General features: G+C 41.4%; 1 protein-coding gene across 1 annotated transcript in view; it reads left to right on the top strand.

Annotated features, from left to right (window-relative positions):
• Slc30a7 (solute carrier family 30 member 7) overlaps positions 1-21,967 on the top strand; it is a 63,972-nt gene that overhangs the window by 2,080 nt on the left and 39,925 nt on the right. Inside the window, exons 3-7 of the mRNA XM_006977818.4 lie at positions 6,893-7,006; positions 9,952-10,039; positions 10,661-10,787; positions 13,662-13,823; positions 21,549-21,599. Coding sequence (XP_006977880.1) covers positions 6,893-7,006; positions 9,952-10,039; positions 10,661-10,787; positions 13,662-13,823; positions 21,549-21,599 — 542 coding nt within the window. The remainder of the gene's footprint in view (positions 1-6,892; positions 7,007-9,951; positions 10,040-10,660; positions 10,788-13,661; positions 13,824-21,548; positions 21,600-21,967) is intronic.

Below are 21,967 nucleotides of genomic sequence, written 5' to 3'. Positions count from 1 at the left end.
TCTAGCTCTGCTGGGTTTGAACAAAGGTATTCTTTTACTGGGTGTTGTAAGATCTCTTCTTTGGTGTACATCTTCAATCATTTGTTGGGCATTGTGGTATGACTTAGTGGTATAGTTCTTGCCTACTGTGAGACAGGCCTAGGATCCAGTCCCTGGTGCTGTCAAATACACACACACACACACACACACACACACACACACACACCACTCACACTCAGGAGGATCTTTGTGAGTTTGAGGCCACCCTTGTCTATGTAGTTCCTGGACAACCAGGACTAAGAAACCCTGTCTCAGACTAAAAAGCAAAAACAAAAAACAACAAAAATCCCCCCAAATAAAAGAAGACTTTCAGTAAGCAGTAGATTATTAAGATTATTGGTTTTGTTATTGCTTGGGGCACAAAAGTCATACTGACAATATTAAATCTTGATGTATTTAATAACCATTTTGATTCCCATGAGGATTGTGTGTATATTTTGAAGGATACCCCATAACAGATCTTTTTTTAGTCTCATAAAGTTTATAACCTTCAATATATCATAAATACTAAAAGCACTGTAGTCTTAACTTGTATTTGAATATAATGCTTTCAGTGATATATACTATTTATATTTTATATTTTACTCTTTCTGAATTATGTCATAATTTTGGCATATGTGCTGCTTATTCTATGATTACATTATAGCTTATATCACACATTTTTAGTTACACTATATTGCTACATACTATATTTCATTACGACCTTTCATTGGCATAAATCACTTCATGGAATGCTTTGTTCTAGGGCTTTCTATCTTAAGTGTCTGAACCACCTGTTTCATGGAAAGTTGGATGTATAGTTCCTTTCTGATCTGTAGAGATCAATTAAAGTACTAAAACCATTATTGCCCAAGCTGTTTGTTAATATACGTCATTGAATAAGGAAAATATTAGTGGTACATGACTTGGTCTGTGTCCTTAGGTGATTTGCTCTTCTGCTTCTGCATAACTTTCTGCTGTCCTTAAGGGACTTGTTCTTCTGGACCCTAGTGGTTTATTCTCTCCTTGTGTCGTTAAATCCTTCAGACTTGACGTGCACCTTTGTCGCCCGCCTTGCTGAAGTCACTTATCTTGTACCCATGCATATCAAGTTCCATATCGATAGTTGCTTCTTCCCCAATTTCCATTTGTGTCAGTGGCTATGAAACATAGATCATTTGGTGCTTGGATGATTTAGAAATTTGTTGGAGCTGGGCGGTGGTGGCTCACACCTTTAATCCCAGCACTTGGAGGCAGAGGCAGGCAGATCTTTGTGAGTTCAAGGCCAGCCTGGTCTACAGAGTGAGATCCAGGACAGGCACCAAAGCTACACAGAGAAACCCTGCCTTGAAAAACCAAAAAAAAAAAAAAAAAAAAAAAAAAAAAAAAAAAAAAGAAAGAAAGAAAGAAATTTGTTGGGAATTGTGGTATGGCTTAGTGATACAGTTCTTGCCTACCATGTAGTAGGCCCTTGATTCAGTCCTCAGCACTGCCAAATGCAGTCTTTTAAGACTTATCTGGGTGCTAACACATAATGCTTTCCCTCATACTTTCATCACATGGTCATACCTAGAAGCAATGTGGTTTATCCTATGAAACCGTGTAGGTTGATACAAGCCAAGGCTTTGTTACTGAGGAAGAAAGGGCATGTGTACTGAAGAAAGAGATCAACCCATTCATCACAGAAAGTCAGGGTGTAGTGTTTTTGTTTCTTCTTTCCAAAGTTCCAGCAAGGCCTCCAGCACCTTTTATCTGAGTTGTATGGTGATTCCCACCCGCAAATATTCTAGTATACCACTGTTTGGCTTTATGTGTTTTCATGTTCTTCTGCTACACATTTACTTCACCATCTGTTTAAAAACTGATTTTCAATTGTACCATACACTGAAACTGTTGGAAATAGTTTCACTGAGACAAGTGGTTCTCAACCTGTGGGTCACAACCCCTTTGGCAACCCTTTATTTCCAAAATATTTGCATTACAATTCATAACAGTAGCAAAATTACAGTTATGAAGTAGCAACAAAATAATCTTATGGTTGGGGGTCGCCACAACATGAGGGACTGGATTAAAGGGTGGCAGCATTAGGAAGGTTGAAAACCACTGGCTTAGATACTGAAGAAGCTCATGAAACAGACTGTAAAGGTTGATGTTTTCTGTTTTGATAAATATTTGTTCTAGAAATGCTAATGGCTGTATTGGGGGGTTTTTTGGTCCCATACATGTGTGTAGAAGATGTTTATTTAGTAATTCTTTGGTGAGAAGTGCTCTCATTAATCACGCATTTTTCTGCGATATTAAAATTTGATAATGTTTTTGCCTTATATCAAGCTTTGCCTTTTTGTAGACCACTCATCGGCTGTGGTGGAGCCTTTGCCTTCTTGTACTTTAGTTTTTCATCTTAAAAACTCAGATAAGTGCTTTATTTTGATGACCATTAAGGATCATAGAATGGCATGGACTTGAACGTTATTTAACTACAGTTCATTAGTTTATTAACTTTACTCATGCCGTGATCCTAATAACTTTCTTTTGGTGCTTTTTAGGTGTGTCTGTGTGGATTATGTGTGTGTGCATGCACGTGTGTGTCAGTGAACCTGTGTAGGGTAGACGTTGAATTCAGTAGCATCCTAGATCACTTTCCTTCTTGGTTTTTGAAACCGATTCATCCCCAACCTAATTTTCTAATTTCTTGATAATAAATGTACACTTAACCCTCTTATTCCACATTATAGAAATCAGCTGGACAGGGGTTTGTGAATTATGATGATCCCTTGTCTTCAATTGTGAAGTAATGTTTAACAACCACCATTAGTACACTGTTAGCTCAGTTCCCAGTTGACCTTTAGAAACGTTTTAGATGGAAAATCTTAAGCATGTGTAAATAGTGTAATGGACGCCATGCACTCCTCACCCGTCTTCATCACCACAGCCTGTTTCACCCGTCTTGTTGGCACGTCCCAGAGCTGGATCGACGATAGAAGACGCAGTCTTTCCTAACTGCTTAGGGCTGATTCCTTAAAAGACAAGAGCCGTCCTTAACAGTTCGTCAGTGCTCCTATGTCCTTCCTTGTTTCATACATCCTCCTCACATTACATTATACAGCGAAGACTCTAAATACGACCCACAGTGTTTGGCTGACATGGGAGGATCTTACATCTCTTAGAATGGATAGCTTTTTCTTCCTGCCTTTGTTTTTATGAGTGAACCTTAAACATATTTTTTTCTTCTTTTTAAAAAGCTGATCTTAAAGTCCCCCGTGCCAGAATTACAGATACATGCTACCACTCCTAGTGTTAGACAAAATCCTTCTCAAGAATTTCTTTCTTTCCCCTCCCTCCTCCTCCCTTTTCCCCTCCCTCCTTTCTTTGTTTTCTGTTCTTTGTGAACAGGATCTTACACTGTAGCCTAGGGTAGCCTTAGTATTCATTAGGTAGCCCAGGCTGGACTCATAGGGTTACTCTGGCCTCAGGCTCATGAGTGCTGAGACTACAGGTGTGAACCATGCTTGGCTTCAGGTGATTCTTCTGTTGTGGAGGTGTGTTCACATTCTATTCTACTCAGTGTGAAGATTTCTCCTTTATACCACAGGAAATCTCCCTCATTCAAGTGTCTTTAGAATTAGTCACAGAAAAACGTATCGTAACGCTTTTTAAAAGAAATTAGTGTTTAAAGAGGAACCTAAAACAAGTATGCTGATTGTATGAAATAGTTTTTCCTTAGCACATTTTATTTGTTGTGCGAATCCATAATTTTAGGTAATATATATGCTGCCTTTATGTTTTACTTACTTTTCATTTTTCAAAAGTTTTTATTACATTTTATTTTTCCAGTGTGTGTGTGTGTGTGTGTGTGTGTGTGTGTGTGTGTGCATGTGTGTGTGTGTGTGTGTGTGTGTGTGTGTGCGCACGCGCGCATCTTGGTGCACATATGGAGACCAGCGGATACCCTGTGGGAATTGGAGCTATCTTTCCACTATGTGGGGCCTGGGCCTTGAACACAGGTCTTCAGATTTGGTGTCAGGTGCCTTTCCATCTTGAATCATCTCGCCAGCCCCTACCTTTACATTTTAAAGAACTTTGTGCTATACAGTCCAGATAATAATTCATATCGGAGTAACACTTGCTAGCACTGAAGATGAATAGCGAAATTCAGTATTTTCACAGTGAATGTGAACTAGAGACTTTTCATATGAGTTTATCTACTTATCTGTAGCTAAGTAACTTTCATATCATGATCCTAGGTTCAGGGAAAAGGCTTCATATCATCTGCTGAAAGAGAACATGGTGCTTTTCCAGTTTAGAAGAGGAAGTAGATTTTCAAGTTCGGTTACATTTTATTCAATGCTAAAACTGCCTGGGAATATAATGCATTGGTAGATTCCCCAGCACCATGAAAATAAATATAAGTAAATAAGTATTAAAAAGAACTTGATTGCTACAATCAATAGGGCTTACTGTTTTGTATTTCCCTTAAGGCAATGTTTTATATCCATTGAATGTATAAAAAACAGATTTGTGTGTGTGGGGGGAGTTTGCTGGGGTTCCTGTAATCTTTCCTTAGTATTCCTTTCAGTTCTTCCCAGTCAACAGTAGCCCTCTTTATTCCTGACTTTTAGTAGCAGGAATTTTTTTTTGTTTTTTGTTTGTTTGTTTGTTTTGTTTTGTTTTTGACAAAGACTCCCACTTGTGTAGCCCAGCTGCCTTCAACTCCCTCAGCTTCTGAGTTCTGGGATTACAGACTCACGCCTGGTGCTTATATCTTTTCTGTAGATCAGTTGATACAAAGGTTGCCAATTTCCTTGATCTTTTCAAAGAATAAATTTTTGGTTTTGGTAATTTTTCCCTTTAAAAAAACAAGTCTCAGTTTTCCTTGAAGATAGTAGAGGCAAGCAAACTTCTTCCTTATATGTTCTTTGAACATGGTGCCATATTATGTTCTGACTTGAATCATTTCCAGTAAGAATAATCTATGACTCTTGTCCTTTTCCCTTTCTCTTTGGTGTTCTGTGTGAAGTGTGAGGGTTCCCCCTTCCCCTGTGTGTACTCACTAATTATCCTGGATTGTGATTGGCTGGTTCCCTTCCTCTGTGTGTACTCACTAATTATCCTGGATTGTGATTGGCTGGTTCCCTTCCTCTGTGTGTACTCACTAATTATCCTGGATTGTGATTGGCTGGTCCCCCTTCCCCTGTGTGTACTCACTAATTATCCTGGATTGTGATTGCCTTTCAGGAATTTTGGAAAATCCTCAACTACTTCATTTGATTCCTTTATGTGAAATTTCTGTCTGTGGAAATTCTCCATTTGTTCATGAATATTTCATGAATGCTCCACACCACATTGTTTAACATATTAATTATTTTTGTATTTGTATTTGTGTTTTGCCTGTATGTATGTCTATGTACCACATGCATGTCTGGTGGCCATAGAGGCCAGAACTGGAGTTACAGGCAGTTGTGAGCCACTGTGAGGATGCTAAAGACTTAATCTGGTGTTTTTAACTGCTGAACCATCTTTCCAGCTCCTAATCATAACTTATTTTAAAGTTCTCTGACATTTCTAACATCTGGGCCGTATCTGGTTCTGATTCTGTTGCTTGCTTTAGTTCTTGACAGAGAGTCTTTGATAATGCTCCTCATCTTGTCCTTTCCAGTATTTCCCCAGCAGCTTTCCTTCTGGATGGGTACGGTGGTAGGGCTTGGAAGCCAATGTGATCAGTTGTTGGTCTAGGTATTAGTTTGGGGATTTGTTTTTGCTGGTTAATTTCACTAAATGAAAGTTATGGTTTTCTGGTGGTTTCTCCTGTCCTGTGGTTAGTGTAAAATTTAGAGTATTAAAGTACTAGAGGGTTCTTAATGATACTGGAACTTGGCTCAGCTTGTAGCGAGTGTCCTTCACCACAGCCAGATCTCTCTGATCTTGGTAGATCCCTGTTGCCATGTCACAGGCTTGGTGAAGACATGGTGGTGAGTTTCTGCCACAGCTGTAGACTCAGGCAGTCCTGGTACCCCGAGTGTCAGAGTTCATTCCTTCGTTCGTTCTCTCTCTCTCTCTCTCTCTCTCTCTCTCTCTCTCTCTCTCTCTCTCTCTCTCTTTCTCTTGCGCGCGCGTGCGCTTTTTAAATAAAGAATGGAGGTTTGCTAAACTCATGGTTCTGGAGGTGGTGAAGTCCAATATGAAAGTTCTGGCATCTGGTGGAAGGACCTTCTCATTGTATCATAGTGTGGAGAGGCATCACTGGTGTCGTAGGAAGAGTGTTCTTCACATTCCTACATTTCCTCCTCCTATCCTGTCTTCCTTCCACACCCGAGAGACAAGAGCTGGGAGCAGGACAGTTGATGACAGACTTGGGGCTGAGAAGATGACTCTGAAGTTAACTGCACTTGCTCTTGCAGAGGACCTGGGTTCAATTATCAGCATCTCTGTAGCAGCTCAGAGCTGTCTATAACTCTAGATCTAGGCATCTGACACTCTCTTCTGGCCTTTGGGCGTAAGGCACACATGTGGTACACATCCATACATGCAGGCAGGTAGTCATACACATAAAATAAAACAAATACATCTTGAACATAATAATGATAGCAGACTTCTTCGCCTCTGGATAAGAGCCTCTCCCCCAGCGGCAGTGTTTTTTCTACCCTTCCTATCTTAACAGCAGTTGACCTTCATTTGTGACCAGACAGTGAGCAACTTCTGTCCTGCCGCAGCACATGGCTGTTTGTGTTTTGTTTTTAGCCATTCTTAGCAGCACTAGGCTTTTAGTTAACAGGATCTTTCTGTGTGTCATATTTCAATGCTACCTTAGAAGGTAGTTCCAGGTGTTACTGTTTGTTTTGTATTATAATGTACCGTTATATTTGTTCTTTTCCAGCCTGGGCTTGATCTCCGACTCTTTCCACATGTTTTTTGACAGTACTGCTATATTGGCCGGATTGGCAGCTTCTGTTATATCCAAGTGGAGAGATAATGATGCTTTCTCTTATGGGTAAGACTTTAAAATCCTTTTCTTGAACTACAAGATACACAGAAAAATATACAGCTCTTAAGGCCATGAGCTTTTACAAGTTGAATTTACTTGTGTGGTTTGAGCCCTTGAACCCCTCAGGCCTCTTAGTCCTTCTTCACCTCCCTCAGGGTGACCCTTTCACTTCCTGGATTAGATATGTCTGCTTCAAAAGTATATGGAGGAAGGAAAGAGATGGGGAAGTGATGTAATTATATTCCAATCTCAAAATAATAGAAATAAGTTTTTAAAAGTATATGGTCTGAATCTATAATGTAACTTTATTTCTATACAGAATCCTTTGTTTGGTGGATAAGCCCTTAGTTTTACCAAAAGAATCTAGGAGATATATTGTTGCTATATAAGTATTTCCTCAGCCTATTTTTGACAAAAAAAAAAAAAAAAAAAAAAATCACGTGAAACTGATCATATTTCTTTTCTTTCTTCCTTTTTTTTTTTTTTTTTTAACTGAAGAGATACTTTGCTGTCATTTATTTAAAAGTATTTTGTAACACGGTCTTATTCACCTTTTTGGCTTTGCTCTTATGCATGGTGATTTCTGTCTCCCCTGATTTGTACACTCAGCCACATACTATGCACAGACCTTTGATGAACCAGATTAGAGGCAGAATTGGCTTCCTGCCCCCACTGACTGGGGAAGCCATGGCGTTTTTCATTATTTGATTCAAGCTTCTGATGTTTCCTGTTTTGAGCTCATGGACCACTTCCTAGGATAATTCTGTTCATGAGTAAGCAGATGAGGACTAACCCCCTTTTCCACTCTCCTGTGCCTGCTGACTCCTTCCTCGTTTATCCCTGCTTCATCCTGTGCTTCCTCACCCCGGCTCCTCCGCCGCACTTCCTCTTTCCTCTTGCTCATCTCCTGACTTCCCCGTCCTCCCCCGCCCTGGCGCTTGCTCACTTTTGCTTACATCCTCATACCCTCATGCCTGTCTTCCCTAGACTCTCCCTCTTCCCCTGCCCTCTCCCCACCCCCTCTCAGCCTCTTTCCTCCACACCTTCCCAGTCTGCACTTGCTCTTGACCCTCCTCTTGCCTTGGCTGATTGGCACAGGAGACGTGCTCAGGCAGTTCTGCTTTCACAGATGACATGTTGGAACTCTAAGACTCACTCTGTTCAGGTGAACATAATCATCTGTGATCATTTGTCTAGTTTTCCTTCTTTTCTTCATTTTAAATGAAGTAATATACCAAACTAATCCAGCAGTTTATCAGAATGCATGAAACTTTATCTACTGAGCTAGAAATTAGGAACCCAAAGATGCTTAAAAAATGTCTTGCCTTTGATCTTGAAATTCAGTGAGCTAAGGTAAAGGCTTTTTTCTGTCCAGCATTAGCTATGGGACTAGAGGGGGAGATTAAAAGAAAATGACCTTTGTTTTGGACAGTAATCCTGCTGATTTAGTAATTAAGTCCCTTTTAAGTGTAAATTATAGAAAACTGAGCTGGGCAGTGGTGGCACACGCCTTTAATCCCAGCACTCGGAGGCAGAGCCAGGCGGATCTCTGTGAGTTCAAGGCCAGCCTGGTCTACAGATGAGATCTAGGAAAGGCGCAAAGCTACACAGAGAAACCCTGTCTCGAAAAACCAAAAAAAAAAAAAAAAAAAAAGTTATAGAAAACTGGCTGTGTGTTACTTGAATTTAGTAAATTTTTCCCCAAAATGTACATGCTTAGACATGAATTTAATTTACATATATATTTGAAATATATATGTTTGAAAATGGAGTGTAAAATTCATATTATGTTCGATCTACTTGATAGGATGAATTCAAACATAAATGAATAGAGGACCAATAAAGAGTTTGTTCAGCTTGGCATGGTCGCACATGTCTGTACCCCCTGAACTTGGAAATAATTTCAAGCCCTCAGAAGCTCCATAGTGAGTTTCAGGGCATCCTGAGAGGGCCTCTACGTAACCAGAAAAGAAAATTTTCTATTTATTTAAAAAATCTTTTTATAACAAAAATTGTGTTTAGAAGTTGACGTAAAAAGCTAGCAGAAGCATTTTTTCTTAAAGACAGGCTCCTTATGTAGTCTGACTTGGCCTAGAACTGTAATCCTCCTGGGCCAGCCTGTGGGCTGGGTTTGCAGGTGCATGCCACCACGCAGTGTCTGGAAGAACAGTTTTGATGCTTTGCAATGTTGATGAAGGACTAGGTGCCGTGGACACACTTTGAGTTACAGTTATTTCCATGGCTTTAGGTCAAACATGCCTTGTAGAAAGATGAGCTCTTTCCCCAGCTCTTCACCTAAGTAGGAAGCAGAAGACTTTGGAAGCCCAGAGACAAGGTATGGGCATTAAAAAGTGGTTTCATAGAGTGATGTGAAGATAGAGTTAATTTTAAAAATAAACAGCTAAAAGTTTAGGCTGAATATATTAGTTTAGAAAAAGATAACGAACATAAATCTCAAGTTGTCTCTGACATAACACAGGGATACTTTAACTTTACATGAGATCAGAGCTCCATTTTCTGAAGATTTCATAGCCATAAGGTACAAAGCAGAATAGGGAAGGAAAGGAGAAATAACTGCAGTAAAAACCCGCTTTCCGAGACATCTTCTCTTCCTTTGTTTGGACCCTTCTTCCTTCTGTGTCTACTTGCCTGGTCTTATCCTTTCTACAGTGGCAGTTTAAGATTCCCACTTCTGCAGCTTTCTCAGCCCACTTACTATCAGGAGGTCTTTTGCCTCTGTAAGTGTGTGTTTTATGGCATTCGCTATTAAATACAATTCATAGCAATTAATTTCCTCATCCATTTTACAGTATTATATGAAATGTATCCTGTAAATATGAAGGCTTTACTGGCACTTAAAAATCATGTAATATGGCTTACAATCTCTGAAATATGTACATTCCTTTGGAGTTTAAGAAGTATAATTCTCTGTTTGCCTTGCTCTTCCTTAGGTATGTGAGAGCGGAAGTTCTGGCTGGCTTTGTCAATGGGCTGTTTCTGATCTTCACTGCTTTCTTTATTTTCTCAGAAGGAGTTGAGGTATAGTAGATAATCATTAGAGTCAGGAAATGACTGTTCTTAATGAAAATGTTTTAAAGATGTAATAGAGATCTTTTCAACTATCATTTATTGAGGTTTGTCTTGGAGTAGAGAAAACATGCATATGCGAGACGACTTATGAAATAGTGGAAAAATTACGTATGTGTGAAACATCTTGATGGAAAACAGTAAGATGGTAGTGCTCTATAAGCTGCACGAGGTGTTACCATGGAGAAGTAGAGGTGCAGTCTGGGTAATGAAGTCCTTTAGGAACTGTCTTAAAACATCTAGAACCTGCGAGTTTTGCTAGTGAGCATTTAATACTTGGTGTACATTTTCTAAAAGTAGAAGGAAAATGTGAAGATTAGTAAACTTACAGAGAGCAGGAGGAACAGGTTTGGAAGCAAATGTCATTGCACATACTTACATTTATTTAGAAACAGGAATTGTTACTTTGTCTGCAATATGTGAATACTAGCTTTAGCTGTCAAACTTTGGGCAGGTAGTTTTGAACACTTTTACTTCTGAAAATGGCTAAAAATTTTCATATTGCATTCTGTTGCCTCCAGTTGCAATCAGGAGTTATATCAATGCCGTCTCTTTGTATTGTGTGTTTTCTAGAGAGCATTGGCTCCTCCAGATGTGCACCATGAGAGGCTGCTGCTTGTCTCAGTTCTCGGATTTGTGGTAAACCTAGTAGGAATATTTGTGTTCAATCATGGAGGTCATGGACATTCTCATGGCTCTGGTATGATGGTTAGAACTATTTGTTTCTTCATTTTTTTGACATTGATTTGGGTGTGTGTGTGTGTGTGTGTGTGTGTGTGTGTGTGTGTGTGTGTGTGTAGGTCAGAGAACAACTTGGGAGATTTGGTTCTCTCTGTCCACCAAGTTCTGAGGCTTGAGTTCAGTCTTCAAACTGGGGGGCAGATATCCTTGCAAGTCCCCCCCCTTTTTTTCTTTTTCTTTTTTGCATGGTTCTTTTGTTAAATACTTTAGAAAATTAGTCACTTTAAAGTTACAAAAGTATGACATCTAGATACTCAGAAATGTCTTCCTAGACTTTCCCTTTTACTTCTCCATAGCCCTCTGTCCCAGTGCCTTTCAGAGTTGTTATGCACGTTATTGTATTAGTATGGATCTCTCCAGACTTCTGGAGCTCGTCTGCTTTATGTAATATTTACTCATATTAAAAAACAGGTATCAGAAAACCACAAGTCTAGTTACTAAAATAGTGTGTGTACCTCTAATTTACCGTATAATGCATTTTAAAGATTCTTCCATTGGTAGAAAAAACTACCTTGCATTTTTTTTTATTAATTTATGAAATCACTTTATTGTAATGAACTCACAGAAAACTCCATGGTATGAAGCCAGTGGTGCTTGCCTGCTACAATCCCAGCACTTGGGAGACAGAGGCAGGAGGATTAATGCTAGCTTCAGGCTTACCTGTTCTGCATAGTGAACTCCAGGCTTTCTAGGGTACATAGTGAGAGACCCTGTCTCGACCACAAAGCAAATAAAAGCCAAAAAGAAAAAGAAAAAAAATCAACTAAAAAAAATATACCCCCAAACAAAAACAACAACAAAAACCAGAGGGAACAAGAAAGCATATGAAGCTGCCATGTTGCACAGTTCAGATCTAGAACATTTCCGTCACTTCAGACAGTTCTTTTAATTTAGTGTGTTAATGTATACGTAGAATTCATAAAACATAGTATATGTACATTTTTACTAGATACGCTTTTTTTCACATTGCCTTCCACAGTGAGTGTTATTCACATTCACTTCCAGAAATAAATGTATTCATTTTCTCCCCAGCCCACATCAACCTTTAATATTACAGATTCACGTAGTTTTGCTCACCTTTGATAAAGGTAGCTTCTAATTGTTTCTTGTCTCTTGCTAGTAGTGCAGTTGAACATTCTGCTGGTTTGTTCTTAGAGTATAATTGCTTCTTTATTGTTTTTTTTTCCCACTTGTTTATAAGTTACAGTATTACTTAAAGTATTGCTGCTTTCCTTTGTTTTATGTGTTGAGGATATCTTTTCCCAGTTGATGCTTGTATTTCAGTTTTCATATAGAGATTAATTTGTATGCATTCTGTGGTGGCTGGCGTTAATTGTCACCTACACAACCTGTAGTCTTCTGGGAAGACAGTCTCAATGAAGGGTTGTGTACATTAGGTTGGCCCGTGCGCAAGCCTGGCAGGGGACTGTCTCAATGTAGTTGTTAACTGATGTGGCGACACCATTCCCGAGGCAAGGGTCCTGAAATTGAGCTTAGCAGCAAGCAAGTGAGCTTGATTGTGAGTGAGTAGCTGTTTGAAGTTACATCTTGACTGAAACCTAGAAGTGCAAACTGAAATAAATCCTTTTCTCTCCATAATTGCTTTTACTTTTTTCAGGGTATTTTGTCACAGCAACAGAAATGAAAGTACGGCATAGTGTGATTTTTGTTTTACATTTTTTTATGTGTAGTTCCTTCTCTGTTTCAAGGATTTCCTACTCCAGGGCATGAACACCAAATCCTCTGTATTAATGCTTTCAGTTTGGTTTGATGGTTTCTTGTTACCCAGTCTGTTTTTCCATCTATTTATTCTTTGTTCTCTGAGATATTTCCCACTTAGGAAGAATCAGCATTTTTCCAGTCATTTCCCTAAGAAAACTTTCAGTGATTGGCCTGGGGACAACAGCATCTACTTGTGATGCTTAGTAGGTTAAACCAGTAATCCACAAAGCCTCTGTCCCCAGGTACGCTTGGTCTCTTCTTCCTTCTTTATTATTGAGATGTATGGGTGGAACCCATCAATATAGTTTCGCACTGACTGATTTGTGTGCTCTCTTCAGACAGAGTTGCAAACACAACTCTGCCTTTGTACTTACCTTTGTAGTTTATTCTTCTTTGCGTGGGTTTGAACTACTCCTTTTATGTCCTTTGATTTAACCTGAAAGCCCTTTAATATTTTGAGGGGACAGGCTTTTGTTCATCTGGATTGCCTTAATTTCTCCTTTATTTTTAAGGGAGTCTGTAGATTATAGAATTTTTTAGTTCTGCATCCCACCACTACCATTTCGATATCCATCCACTGCCTTTTGGCCACTAGGATTTCTTTCTTTTGTTTCACTTTTAGATTATTTATTTATTTGGTGCGTGCGTGCGTGTGTACACCATGGTACATATATTGACAAAGTGGGTATTCCGGCATGTGGAGGAGCAGCCAGCATTCTGTTTGCTTGCCAGCTTGGTTGTTCCATCCTTTCTTCTTCCACCTTTCGTTCCAGAAGCATCCCCGTGGAGCAGATTGTAGGCAAGAGATCAGGCCACATAGGTGTGTACATGCTCATGTGTATTGTGGGAGTTCAGCTTAGACCCTGAGTCAGCTTGAGATCACATCAAGATTTGCAGGTCTCCTGGAGATCCTGCAGGATTTGCATTTTCTGGCCTTCAGAGTTTATTGTTGTGCTCCATGGTAGAACTCAGGACTGCTTGAGCATGTTGGCAGTAGTTATTAGAAGCAAGTGTTTCCTGACTTGAATCTGGAGACAGGATTCTTCTAACTAGTATTATTGTAATCAGTTGTGCATTCTTACACATCTTCTGTTCAAATATTGTTTTCTAGGCCATGGACACAGTCATTCCCTCTTTAATGGTGCTCTAGATCACAGCCATGGCCATGAAGATCATTGCCATAGTCACGAAGCCAAACATGGAGCTGCACACAGCCATGATCACGCGCATGGACATGGGCACGCGCATGGACACGGGCACTTCCATTCTCACGGTGAGTGCAGCCAGAGCACCTGCAGAGGGCCAGCCTTCCAAACAAACAAGATGTGTGAGGTGTCTTTTCCTGGCTGGAATGGCCTGTTGAAAGGACACGTGGCCTCTCATGAGTCTGTTTAAGTGGTTTCCAGTGTTAGTTTCTGTTTGTTGTACTGTAACATGAAAGTAAGGCGGTGGATTTAATTGTTTGCTTTGTTTTTCAGTGACTATAATAATAAAATACTAGTTTTTTGATGTGTGAGTGGGAAACAGTTGATGTTTAGCAAATGAAAACTATGATTGTTTTAAGTCTGACAAGGCCTTTTTAGTATATAATGTTATGAAAATACTAGAGATTTTTCAATTTTTATTATAACTGTTTAATGTTGTCTAATGTTCCATGTTCCTTTAGAAATCTTTATGTTATAACATTAGATACTAAGTTATAACGTATTTATCAATGTATTTTATTTCAGATCATTTATTCACGAGTTGTGAGTATAGATTAATAGGAACTGCTTAGGTAACACAATCTGCCTACATCTTAAATAAAGTATGCACTTAGATGTTTACCAGCACTGGCCATATGGACAGAATACTAAAGCTTTAGATATGAAAAAAGTGAGAAGAGCCTTGAAGATTGAACATTCCAAGGCCCAGTTTTTCAGTCTTCCAATTTTCAAAATACCTTATTGAAATATGATTGGCAAACAAAATGCTGTGCACATTCAATGCTTATGCCTTGATCTCAGGGACTAGTTTACCTTTGTGGAACCATTACCTCAGTTTAAGCTATAGACATCACTAGCACGCATTTCCTCCTACCTCTTATTATTTATTTATTCATTATTTACGCATTATTTAGATGGGAGCACAGCATAAGCTCTACCCTCCTGACAGTTGGGAGTGTGCCGGCCAGTGTTGGCTATAACAGCTCCGTGTTGTACAGCTCTCTGGGCCTTCTGCATAGATAGCATGGCTTAGCCTTGTGCCCTTGGACAGTTCCTTCTCCGTCTCAGAACCTCTTCTCTGTTTCTCCGAGTTTACCTCCTTCAGCTTCCTCGTAGACATGGCAGCTGCTGGTTATCATTGTGTTTTACTCACGCCACCTGTCTTCCGAATTTGTCCCTGGTGTCCTGAAGCTTTGTAGCTTTCTCTTTAGAAGAAGGGTGCCCCGTTCCTGTGCCAGGCACATTGAGGTTGCTCCCCTGTCTTGAGTGTGGCATGTTGTGGTGCAGTGAATGGAAGTACACCTAGATCTTGGGCTCTGGGTTCCGGCTCCTTTGCTTGCGTGCTCATGTTGGAACCACACACTAGTTTTTGTAGTGGTTGCACCAGTTCACATTCCTGCTAGTAGTGCATAATGGTTCCCTTTTCGCTACTCGCTTGCCTGTACTTTTTTTTTAATAGCTAACAATTTTCTTGAAATTTTTATTTGAATTTCCCTGCTGAGTACTGGTGCTAAGTATCTTTTTCTATATCAATAGGCCGTTTTTCAGCCTGACAAATATTTTCCCCTGAGTTGTTTGAGCTCTTCGTTACTTCAGGTATTAAGAATCAGTTTGTAGGTATGTTCTGCACCCTCAGATTCCTTTTCCTTCTTTTCTTGTTTGTTTCCCTTGCTGTGCAGAGGCTTTCTAGTTCTGGGTAGTAAGTAATCTCCTCAGTCAGTTCGCATTACCTCTTTCAATCTGTGATATGCCATGTTTGCAAACCACAACCCTGCCACCTGGTGCCAAGCCTCAGCTTCATCCCATAACCCCTTGGGTCTTCATCCCCGAGTCCTTGGGTCTCCACCTTCATCAGTGGTCTCCCTGCCCTCGCACAGCGCCAAGCCAAAGCTGCTCTCATTATCCATTCAGTCCTGTAGCTTGTATGTCACCAAAATCAGTAGTAAGTATATGGAAGACGCTTACCCATGGCCAAGTGTGGCCATCAGCCGGAGATACAGCCATGGCCTGCTCTGGACCACAGCATCTGTGTGCTGGCCCTGAGGAAAACTTCCTGCAGGATTTCATCTGTGCTGCTGGTCTCTTCTTAATCAAAGCTGATTCTTAAGCCCTAGCTAACCAGCATCAATTGTGCCAGTAAAGCAACAATTCCTGTTCCACAGATTCTTAATCCAAAATATCTCATGAGTGGTCCCGATAGTGTTGTTACCTCCCACTGTATCTCACAAGCCAGACCTCCATCGTCTGCACTTCTCTCTTAAGTCCAATCTTCCAAGCTCCTGTAATAGGTGAAACTCTGAGGACTCAGCAGCCTTCCGAGCCCAAAGATACGAATACTTTCACAGTCCTCCCTAAACACGACTAAGCTTCAGTTTATATCCTACTTTGTTTTCTATTGCTGTGATAACGACCAGGACCAAAAGCAACTTGGGAAGGAGAGAGTTTATTTCACCTTACAAGTGGCAGTGCATCACGGGAAGTCAAGGCAGGAACCTGGAGGCAGGAACTGAAGCCAACATACTCAGTGAATTCTCGCCACCTTAGTGACATGAGACTCACCAGTCAGAGCCATAGAAAACTATAAAGCTCCCGTCATCTCATTTCTCCTGAGTTTCTCCATTTTACTTCCTTTCTGGAGTTTCTTATTGATGGAGTATGCTCATGTACAGTCTCGCTGCTCACCTGTCCTGCGTTTTAGCAATGAGACAGGAATGTGAGCCTGGGGAGAGGGCTCAGTTGGCACAGTGCCTGCTGCACACACACAAGGACCTCGACTGGTCCTCAGCACCCACATAGAAAGTGTGAGGGCAAGAGGTGGTGGAGTGCTCCTGAACTCTGCCCCTGGGTAAGGAGACACAGTGGATCCCACAAGTGCATTAGCCAGACAGCCTAGCTGAATAGATGGGCTTCAGGGTCAGTGAGACACTGTTCCTCAGAAAGTAAGGGTGGTGTGCAGTGGAGGAAATCATGAATGTCACCCTCAGGCCTCACACACACGTGTTCATACCCATCACATCACATCCAAAAGTTAATCCAAGTCAATAAACAAACATGAATAGAAACTTCATTATTCTTCTCTGTGAACTTAACACTTTACATTCAGAGACGGCTTTTAACCAGAATTATTGCAGTCATCAAGTACAAAGCAATTAAAGTAGTTTTGTTTAGTTATGGACTGTCAAACAACAGCATTTTACTTGAAATACATTTCTAAACTAGAATTCTTTCTTTCTGTTTTGTTAAGAGCCTTTATAGTGAGTCTGTACAGTTTTTCTGGTCATGATCGAGAAGGTACAAGGTGGAGAATTACTGGCCTTACTGACCATGCTCATTACTTCTGGCGTTTACAGCTTGGGACCCAGGGCTGCATGCAATAGCTACTAATGTAGCCCAACACAAAACAGCCAACTTAAACCTCTTTATTTTCTCTTTTGGTGTGTAACTTGATTTTGGGTTCTGGAGTATGAATTGTACAGGTGTGAATCATCCTGTGGTAGTGGGAAAAGGTTGACCATGCCTCAAGTTCTATGTAGAAGCTGACTTGCTTTTGTATGTCACTCATATTAATCCCAGACAGCTCTTTTACGTGGTGGTGGCGTCGTCGCTGGTGGAGTGTGGAGCATAGTGTGATCAAGGGACCGGGGTAGCCATGTTTGCAGACCTCAGCACAGAAGCCTGTGGTAGTCAGCTGACCTCTGTACCCTTGCTCTTCAGGGGACTGAGTCTCTTGTGTCACGCCTGATTCTTGTATAAAATCCTAGCACAGCACTGGCACACAGGAACAACTCAGTAGATATTTACTGGGTTCCCAATGTTTACCTATTTTTTATACTCAGGTTTTTAATTGCTGGGTAAATTTTCTCCAGAGTTCCCAGTCCCAACATACAACAAGGTTTGAATATCCCTTATCCAAAGTGTCTGAGGTTTTCAGATTTGTTCTGTATTTGAGGTATTTGCAGTAGGCTGGACTAACTGAACATCTCTAGTCTGAAGTCCAAATCTGTCCCCAAATCTGGAACATTTCGAATAGCAACATGATGCTCCGAACTCCACAAATTTTAGAGTATTGCAGATCTTGAATTATGGCTTCTCAATCAGGTTTGAAAGAAAAGAATAGAAATTTGATTCTCCTTGTTATGAATAATTGATTAGAAGAAGATTTTTTTTTCCTAATTTACTAGAAAAGATATTTTGTGCTTAGGTTTTAATAAAAATAATGTATTTTGGAAGGTTGGGAAAAACTTTAAAAATTACTCAGGTTCATTTTGTGGGAGTTCAATTAATATTTATTGTAATCATTATCCTAAGTGCTCAGTATGTACTAGACATACTCTAAGAGCTTTCTATGTGTTAATTTTTATAATTTTCTCATAATTGACTGAAGGGTATAATAGCTGTTGTCCCTATTAACTGAGGCACAAACAAATCACAGTCAATATTAAGAAGCTAGAATTCTGGACCAGTGAGAGGCTCAGCATGTGAAGGGTGCTTACAGTCAAGCTGACGACCTGAATTTGGTTCTCAGAACCACCTGATGAGAGAAGAGAACAACTCCCTCACCTTGTCTCGTCATTGCCACATGTGTGAGTGTGTGCACACACATAAACGTGTAAGTGCATGCACACACGTAGACACAGGAATGAATAGGTCCACATGTGTGAGTGCATGCACACACATAGACACAGTAATGAATAGGTCCACATGTGTGAGTGCGTGCACACACACAGACACAGGGATGAATGAGTCCACATGTGTGAGTGCATGCACACACGTAGACACAGGAATGAATAGGTCCACATGTGTGAGTGCGTGCACACACACAGACACAGGGATGAATGAGTCCACATGTGTGAGTGCATGCACTAATAGACACAGGAATGAATAGGTCCACATGTGTGAGTGCATGCACACACATAGACACAGGAATGAGTAAGTAAAACAGCTAGGCTTTGAATGGTGGCTCATACGGTGGGATATGTAAGGAAATGGGCCTCCATTTCACTTAGCTCACGACCTTGTCCGTCTCACTGAGCTTTGTATTTACTGAAATGTAACACTGTGAGGGAGCTGTGTTGTTGTTTTTTAAGGCTCTTAAGCCAGTGGTGCAGAAATTGGGAGCTTCTTGTAGCAGTGGGTGGTCTGGGCTTCTCTCTAAGGCATCACATCTGCTGGAATTGCCCAGTGGCTCCTTTGCAGTTCCCATGGTGACATTCCCACGCACCTAAAAGAGGCTTGTGTCTTTCACATCCTTATCCACAACTCACCACAGTGCAGCACCCCAACTCAAGGAGCTGAGGAAACAGTTAAGTTATAGACTCAGGAGGCAAAAGAAACAAGTTTAGAGAGCAACTAGCCAGCCAGCTTCTGCCACAACCAAGAGGACTTTTAACTTAGTTAGAGTTAGTTTTTATAACCATGTCACCAGACTATCCCTTTCAAAATACTGATGTCAAAAATGGCTTTTCTAGAAATATTTCATGCATGCAAACACTTGGTGATCTGCTAGGAGCTGGATTTTTATAATGGCTGTGCGTTTGACTGCCAGTAGGATTTCCGTGGCAGCTGCATCTTCCAGGAGAGTACCACAGAACCAGGGAAGCTATGGTGCCACCTCTTGCTTTTGTGTCTTTGTCACATTGCTGCCCGGCGCTCTTCCAGTGTGCTTCACTGCTGCAGTGCTCAGGTGTGCTGTCCTGCGCTCTCCAGTGTGCTTCACTGCAGCAGTGCTCAGGTGTGCTGCCCGGCGCTCTCCAGTGTGCTGCCTAGTGCTCTCCAGTGTGCTTCACTGCAGCAGTGCTCAGGTGTGCTGCCCGGCACTCTCCAGTGTGCTTCACTGCTGCAGTGCTCAGGTGTGCTGCCCAGTGCTCTCCAGTGTGCTTCACTGCTGCAGTGCTCAGGTGTGCTGCCCAGTGCTCTTCCAGTGTGCTTCACTGCAGCAGTGCTCAGGTGTGCTGCCCAGTGCTCTCCAGTGTGCTTCACTGCTGCAGTGCTCAGGTGTGCTGCCCAGTGCTCTTCCAGTGTGCTTCACTGCCTCAGTGCTCAGGTGTGCTGCCCGGCGCTCTCCAGTGTGCTGCCTAGTGCTCTCCAGTGTGCTTCACTGCAGCAGTGCTCAGGTGTGCTGCCTGGTGTTTTCCAGTGTGCTTCACTGCCACAGTGCTCAGGTGTGCTGCCCGGCGCTCTCCAGTGTGCTTCACTGCCGCAGTGCTCAGGTGTGCTGCCTGGTGTTTTCCAGTGTGCTTCACTGCCACAGTGCTCAGGTGTGCTGCCCTGTGCTCTTCCAGTGTGCTTCACTGCTGCAGTGCTCAGGTGTGCTGCCCGGCGCTCTCCAGTGTGCTTCACTGCTGCAGTGCTCAGGTGTGCTGCCCTGTGCTCTCCAGTGTGCTTCACTGCAGCAGTGCTCAGGTGTGCTGCCCGGTGCTCTCCAGTGTGCTTCTCTGCAGCAGTGCTCAGGTGTGCTGCCCGGTGCTCTCCAGTGTGCTTCTCTGCAGCAGTGCTCAGGTGTGCTGCCCGGTGCTCTCCAGTGTGCTTCACTGCTGCAGTGCTCAGGTGTGCTGCCCGGTGCTCTCCAGTGTGCTTCACTGCTGCAGTGTTCAGGTGTGCTGTCAGCCGTGGACAGTGACCACCCAGTCACCACGCTTCACATTCACCAGCTTGGCTGGTCTCCTGATGGTCCTTTTGAACAAATGCTGCCCATCTTTTCTGACTTATGTGGTTTTTGTTTCATTGCAAAGCTGATTAGTAGTCTCTGATGCATTTAAGTATAGAAATGATAGTGCCTTTTATCTTTTCATCCTAAAGAGAATTTTAGTTCTCCAAAATTTTATTGACAGAGTAAATACCGTCCCAACAGTGACCTACTGAACGTGTCACTGATGTAAGATTTTGAAATCCTTTTCTTATTATGCTTGGCAGCCCGTGCGAGTATGTCACATACGTTGTCCACTTTCCACCTCACCCTTTCCCACAACTACGTTAGCAGTGAACCTGAGGCCTTCACAGGTAGTGCTTGCCTGGTGCCGCCAATCTTCTGCAGCTCGCCAGTAGGCCGGTGGCACACAGCCTTTCTTTCCGTGGAGACCCCAGGGCACAGCTGTGGTAATGACCTCACTTTTGCCCCTGTGAACAGGGGAAATGCTTCAGGCAGTTCCCATGATAAAAGGCAGGATTTTAGTAAAGTGACTCTGTTTTCTGTGGAGAAAGTGGCGCAGGTAGTGTCTGTCTGTCCTCTGTGGAGAAAGTCACAGGTAGTGTCTGTCTGTCCTCTGTGGAGAAAGTCACAGGTAGTGTCTGTCTATCTTCTGTGGAGAAGTCACAGGTAGTGTCTGTCTGTCTTCTCATAGGTAGTGTCTGTCTATCTTCTGTGGAGAAAGTGGCACAGGTAGTGTCTGTCTGTCTGTCCTCTGTGGAGAAAGTGGCGCAGTCATGCAGACTCACTGAAAGCTACTGTTCACAGTCCGCTTACCTTGCTGTCAGCCCTGGCTTTCATTCATGGGCCTCTTCAAACTTTATTAGTATAATATTGGTAGGTCTTCATAATATTTGAATTTCTTGTGATTTTTATTTATAGTACAATAATTTCCAGAATATTCTGTACCCTTGTTACATTTCAAAATTGCCCTCTCTAAATTCACCTCTACTTAATTACTTAAGTTTAAAAACTAATTTTGTAGGTGTAATATGACAGTCCACTCACACCTCCATCATACACTTGAGCAAAATGGACTCTGAATTGCAGACATTTGGATCAGGAATTGAAGACATGTTTTAAAATAACTTAACTTAATTCTCTACAGATGGTCCATCCTTCAAAGAAACGGCAGGACCCAGCAGACAGATTTTACAAGGTATGACAAGCAATTGTGTGTTTCTTGATTTCATGAAACTGGCTTCATCCTTTTCAGTTGTCCAGAGTTCTCTTTTAAAAAATTAGTGCATGGCAGGCATATTTTAAATGTTTTCCCTCCTTGGAAATGTACACAAACACACACTATGTTGAATATATTAGCCATATTTTGTCACTTGGCTCTTTTCTTAGATTTAATTAAAAACTCCAACCTAGAAATTGGAAAATCCTACTAAAGGTAAGTGCTAGGCCTGTGGCCCCAGGTACGTTTGCTTTCTTAGGATTATGACAGTTTCTCCAAAATAATGTTCAGTATGTTCTTAAGTTGTAGGAAAATTGAGAGCTAAAAATGAAATCCAATGAGACCTT

The sequence above is a fragment of the Peromyscus maniculatus genome, chromosome 6 (assembly GCF_049852395.1).
Source record: "Peromyscus maniculatus bairdii isolate BWxNUB_F1_BW_parent chromosome 6, HU_Pman_BW_mat_3.1, whole genome shotgun sequence".
In the NCBI taxonomy this organism is placed as follows: Eukaryota; Metazoa; Chordata; class Mammalia; order Rodentia; family Cricetidae; genus Peromyscus; species Peromyscus maniculatus.
The sequence above is the reverse complement of the archived record's forward strand: the minus strand, read 5'-3'. Positions and strand labels throughout refer to the sequence as shown.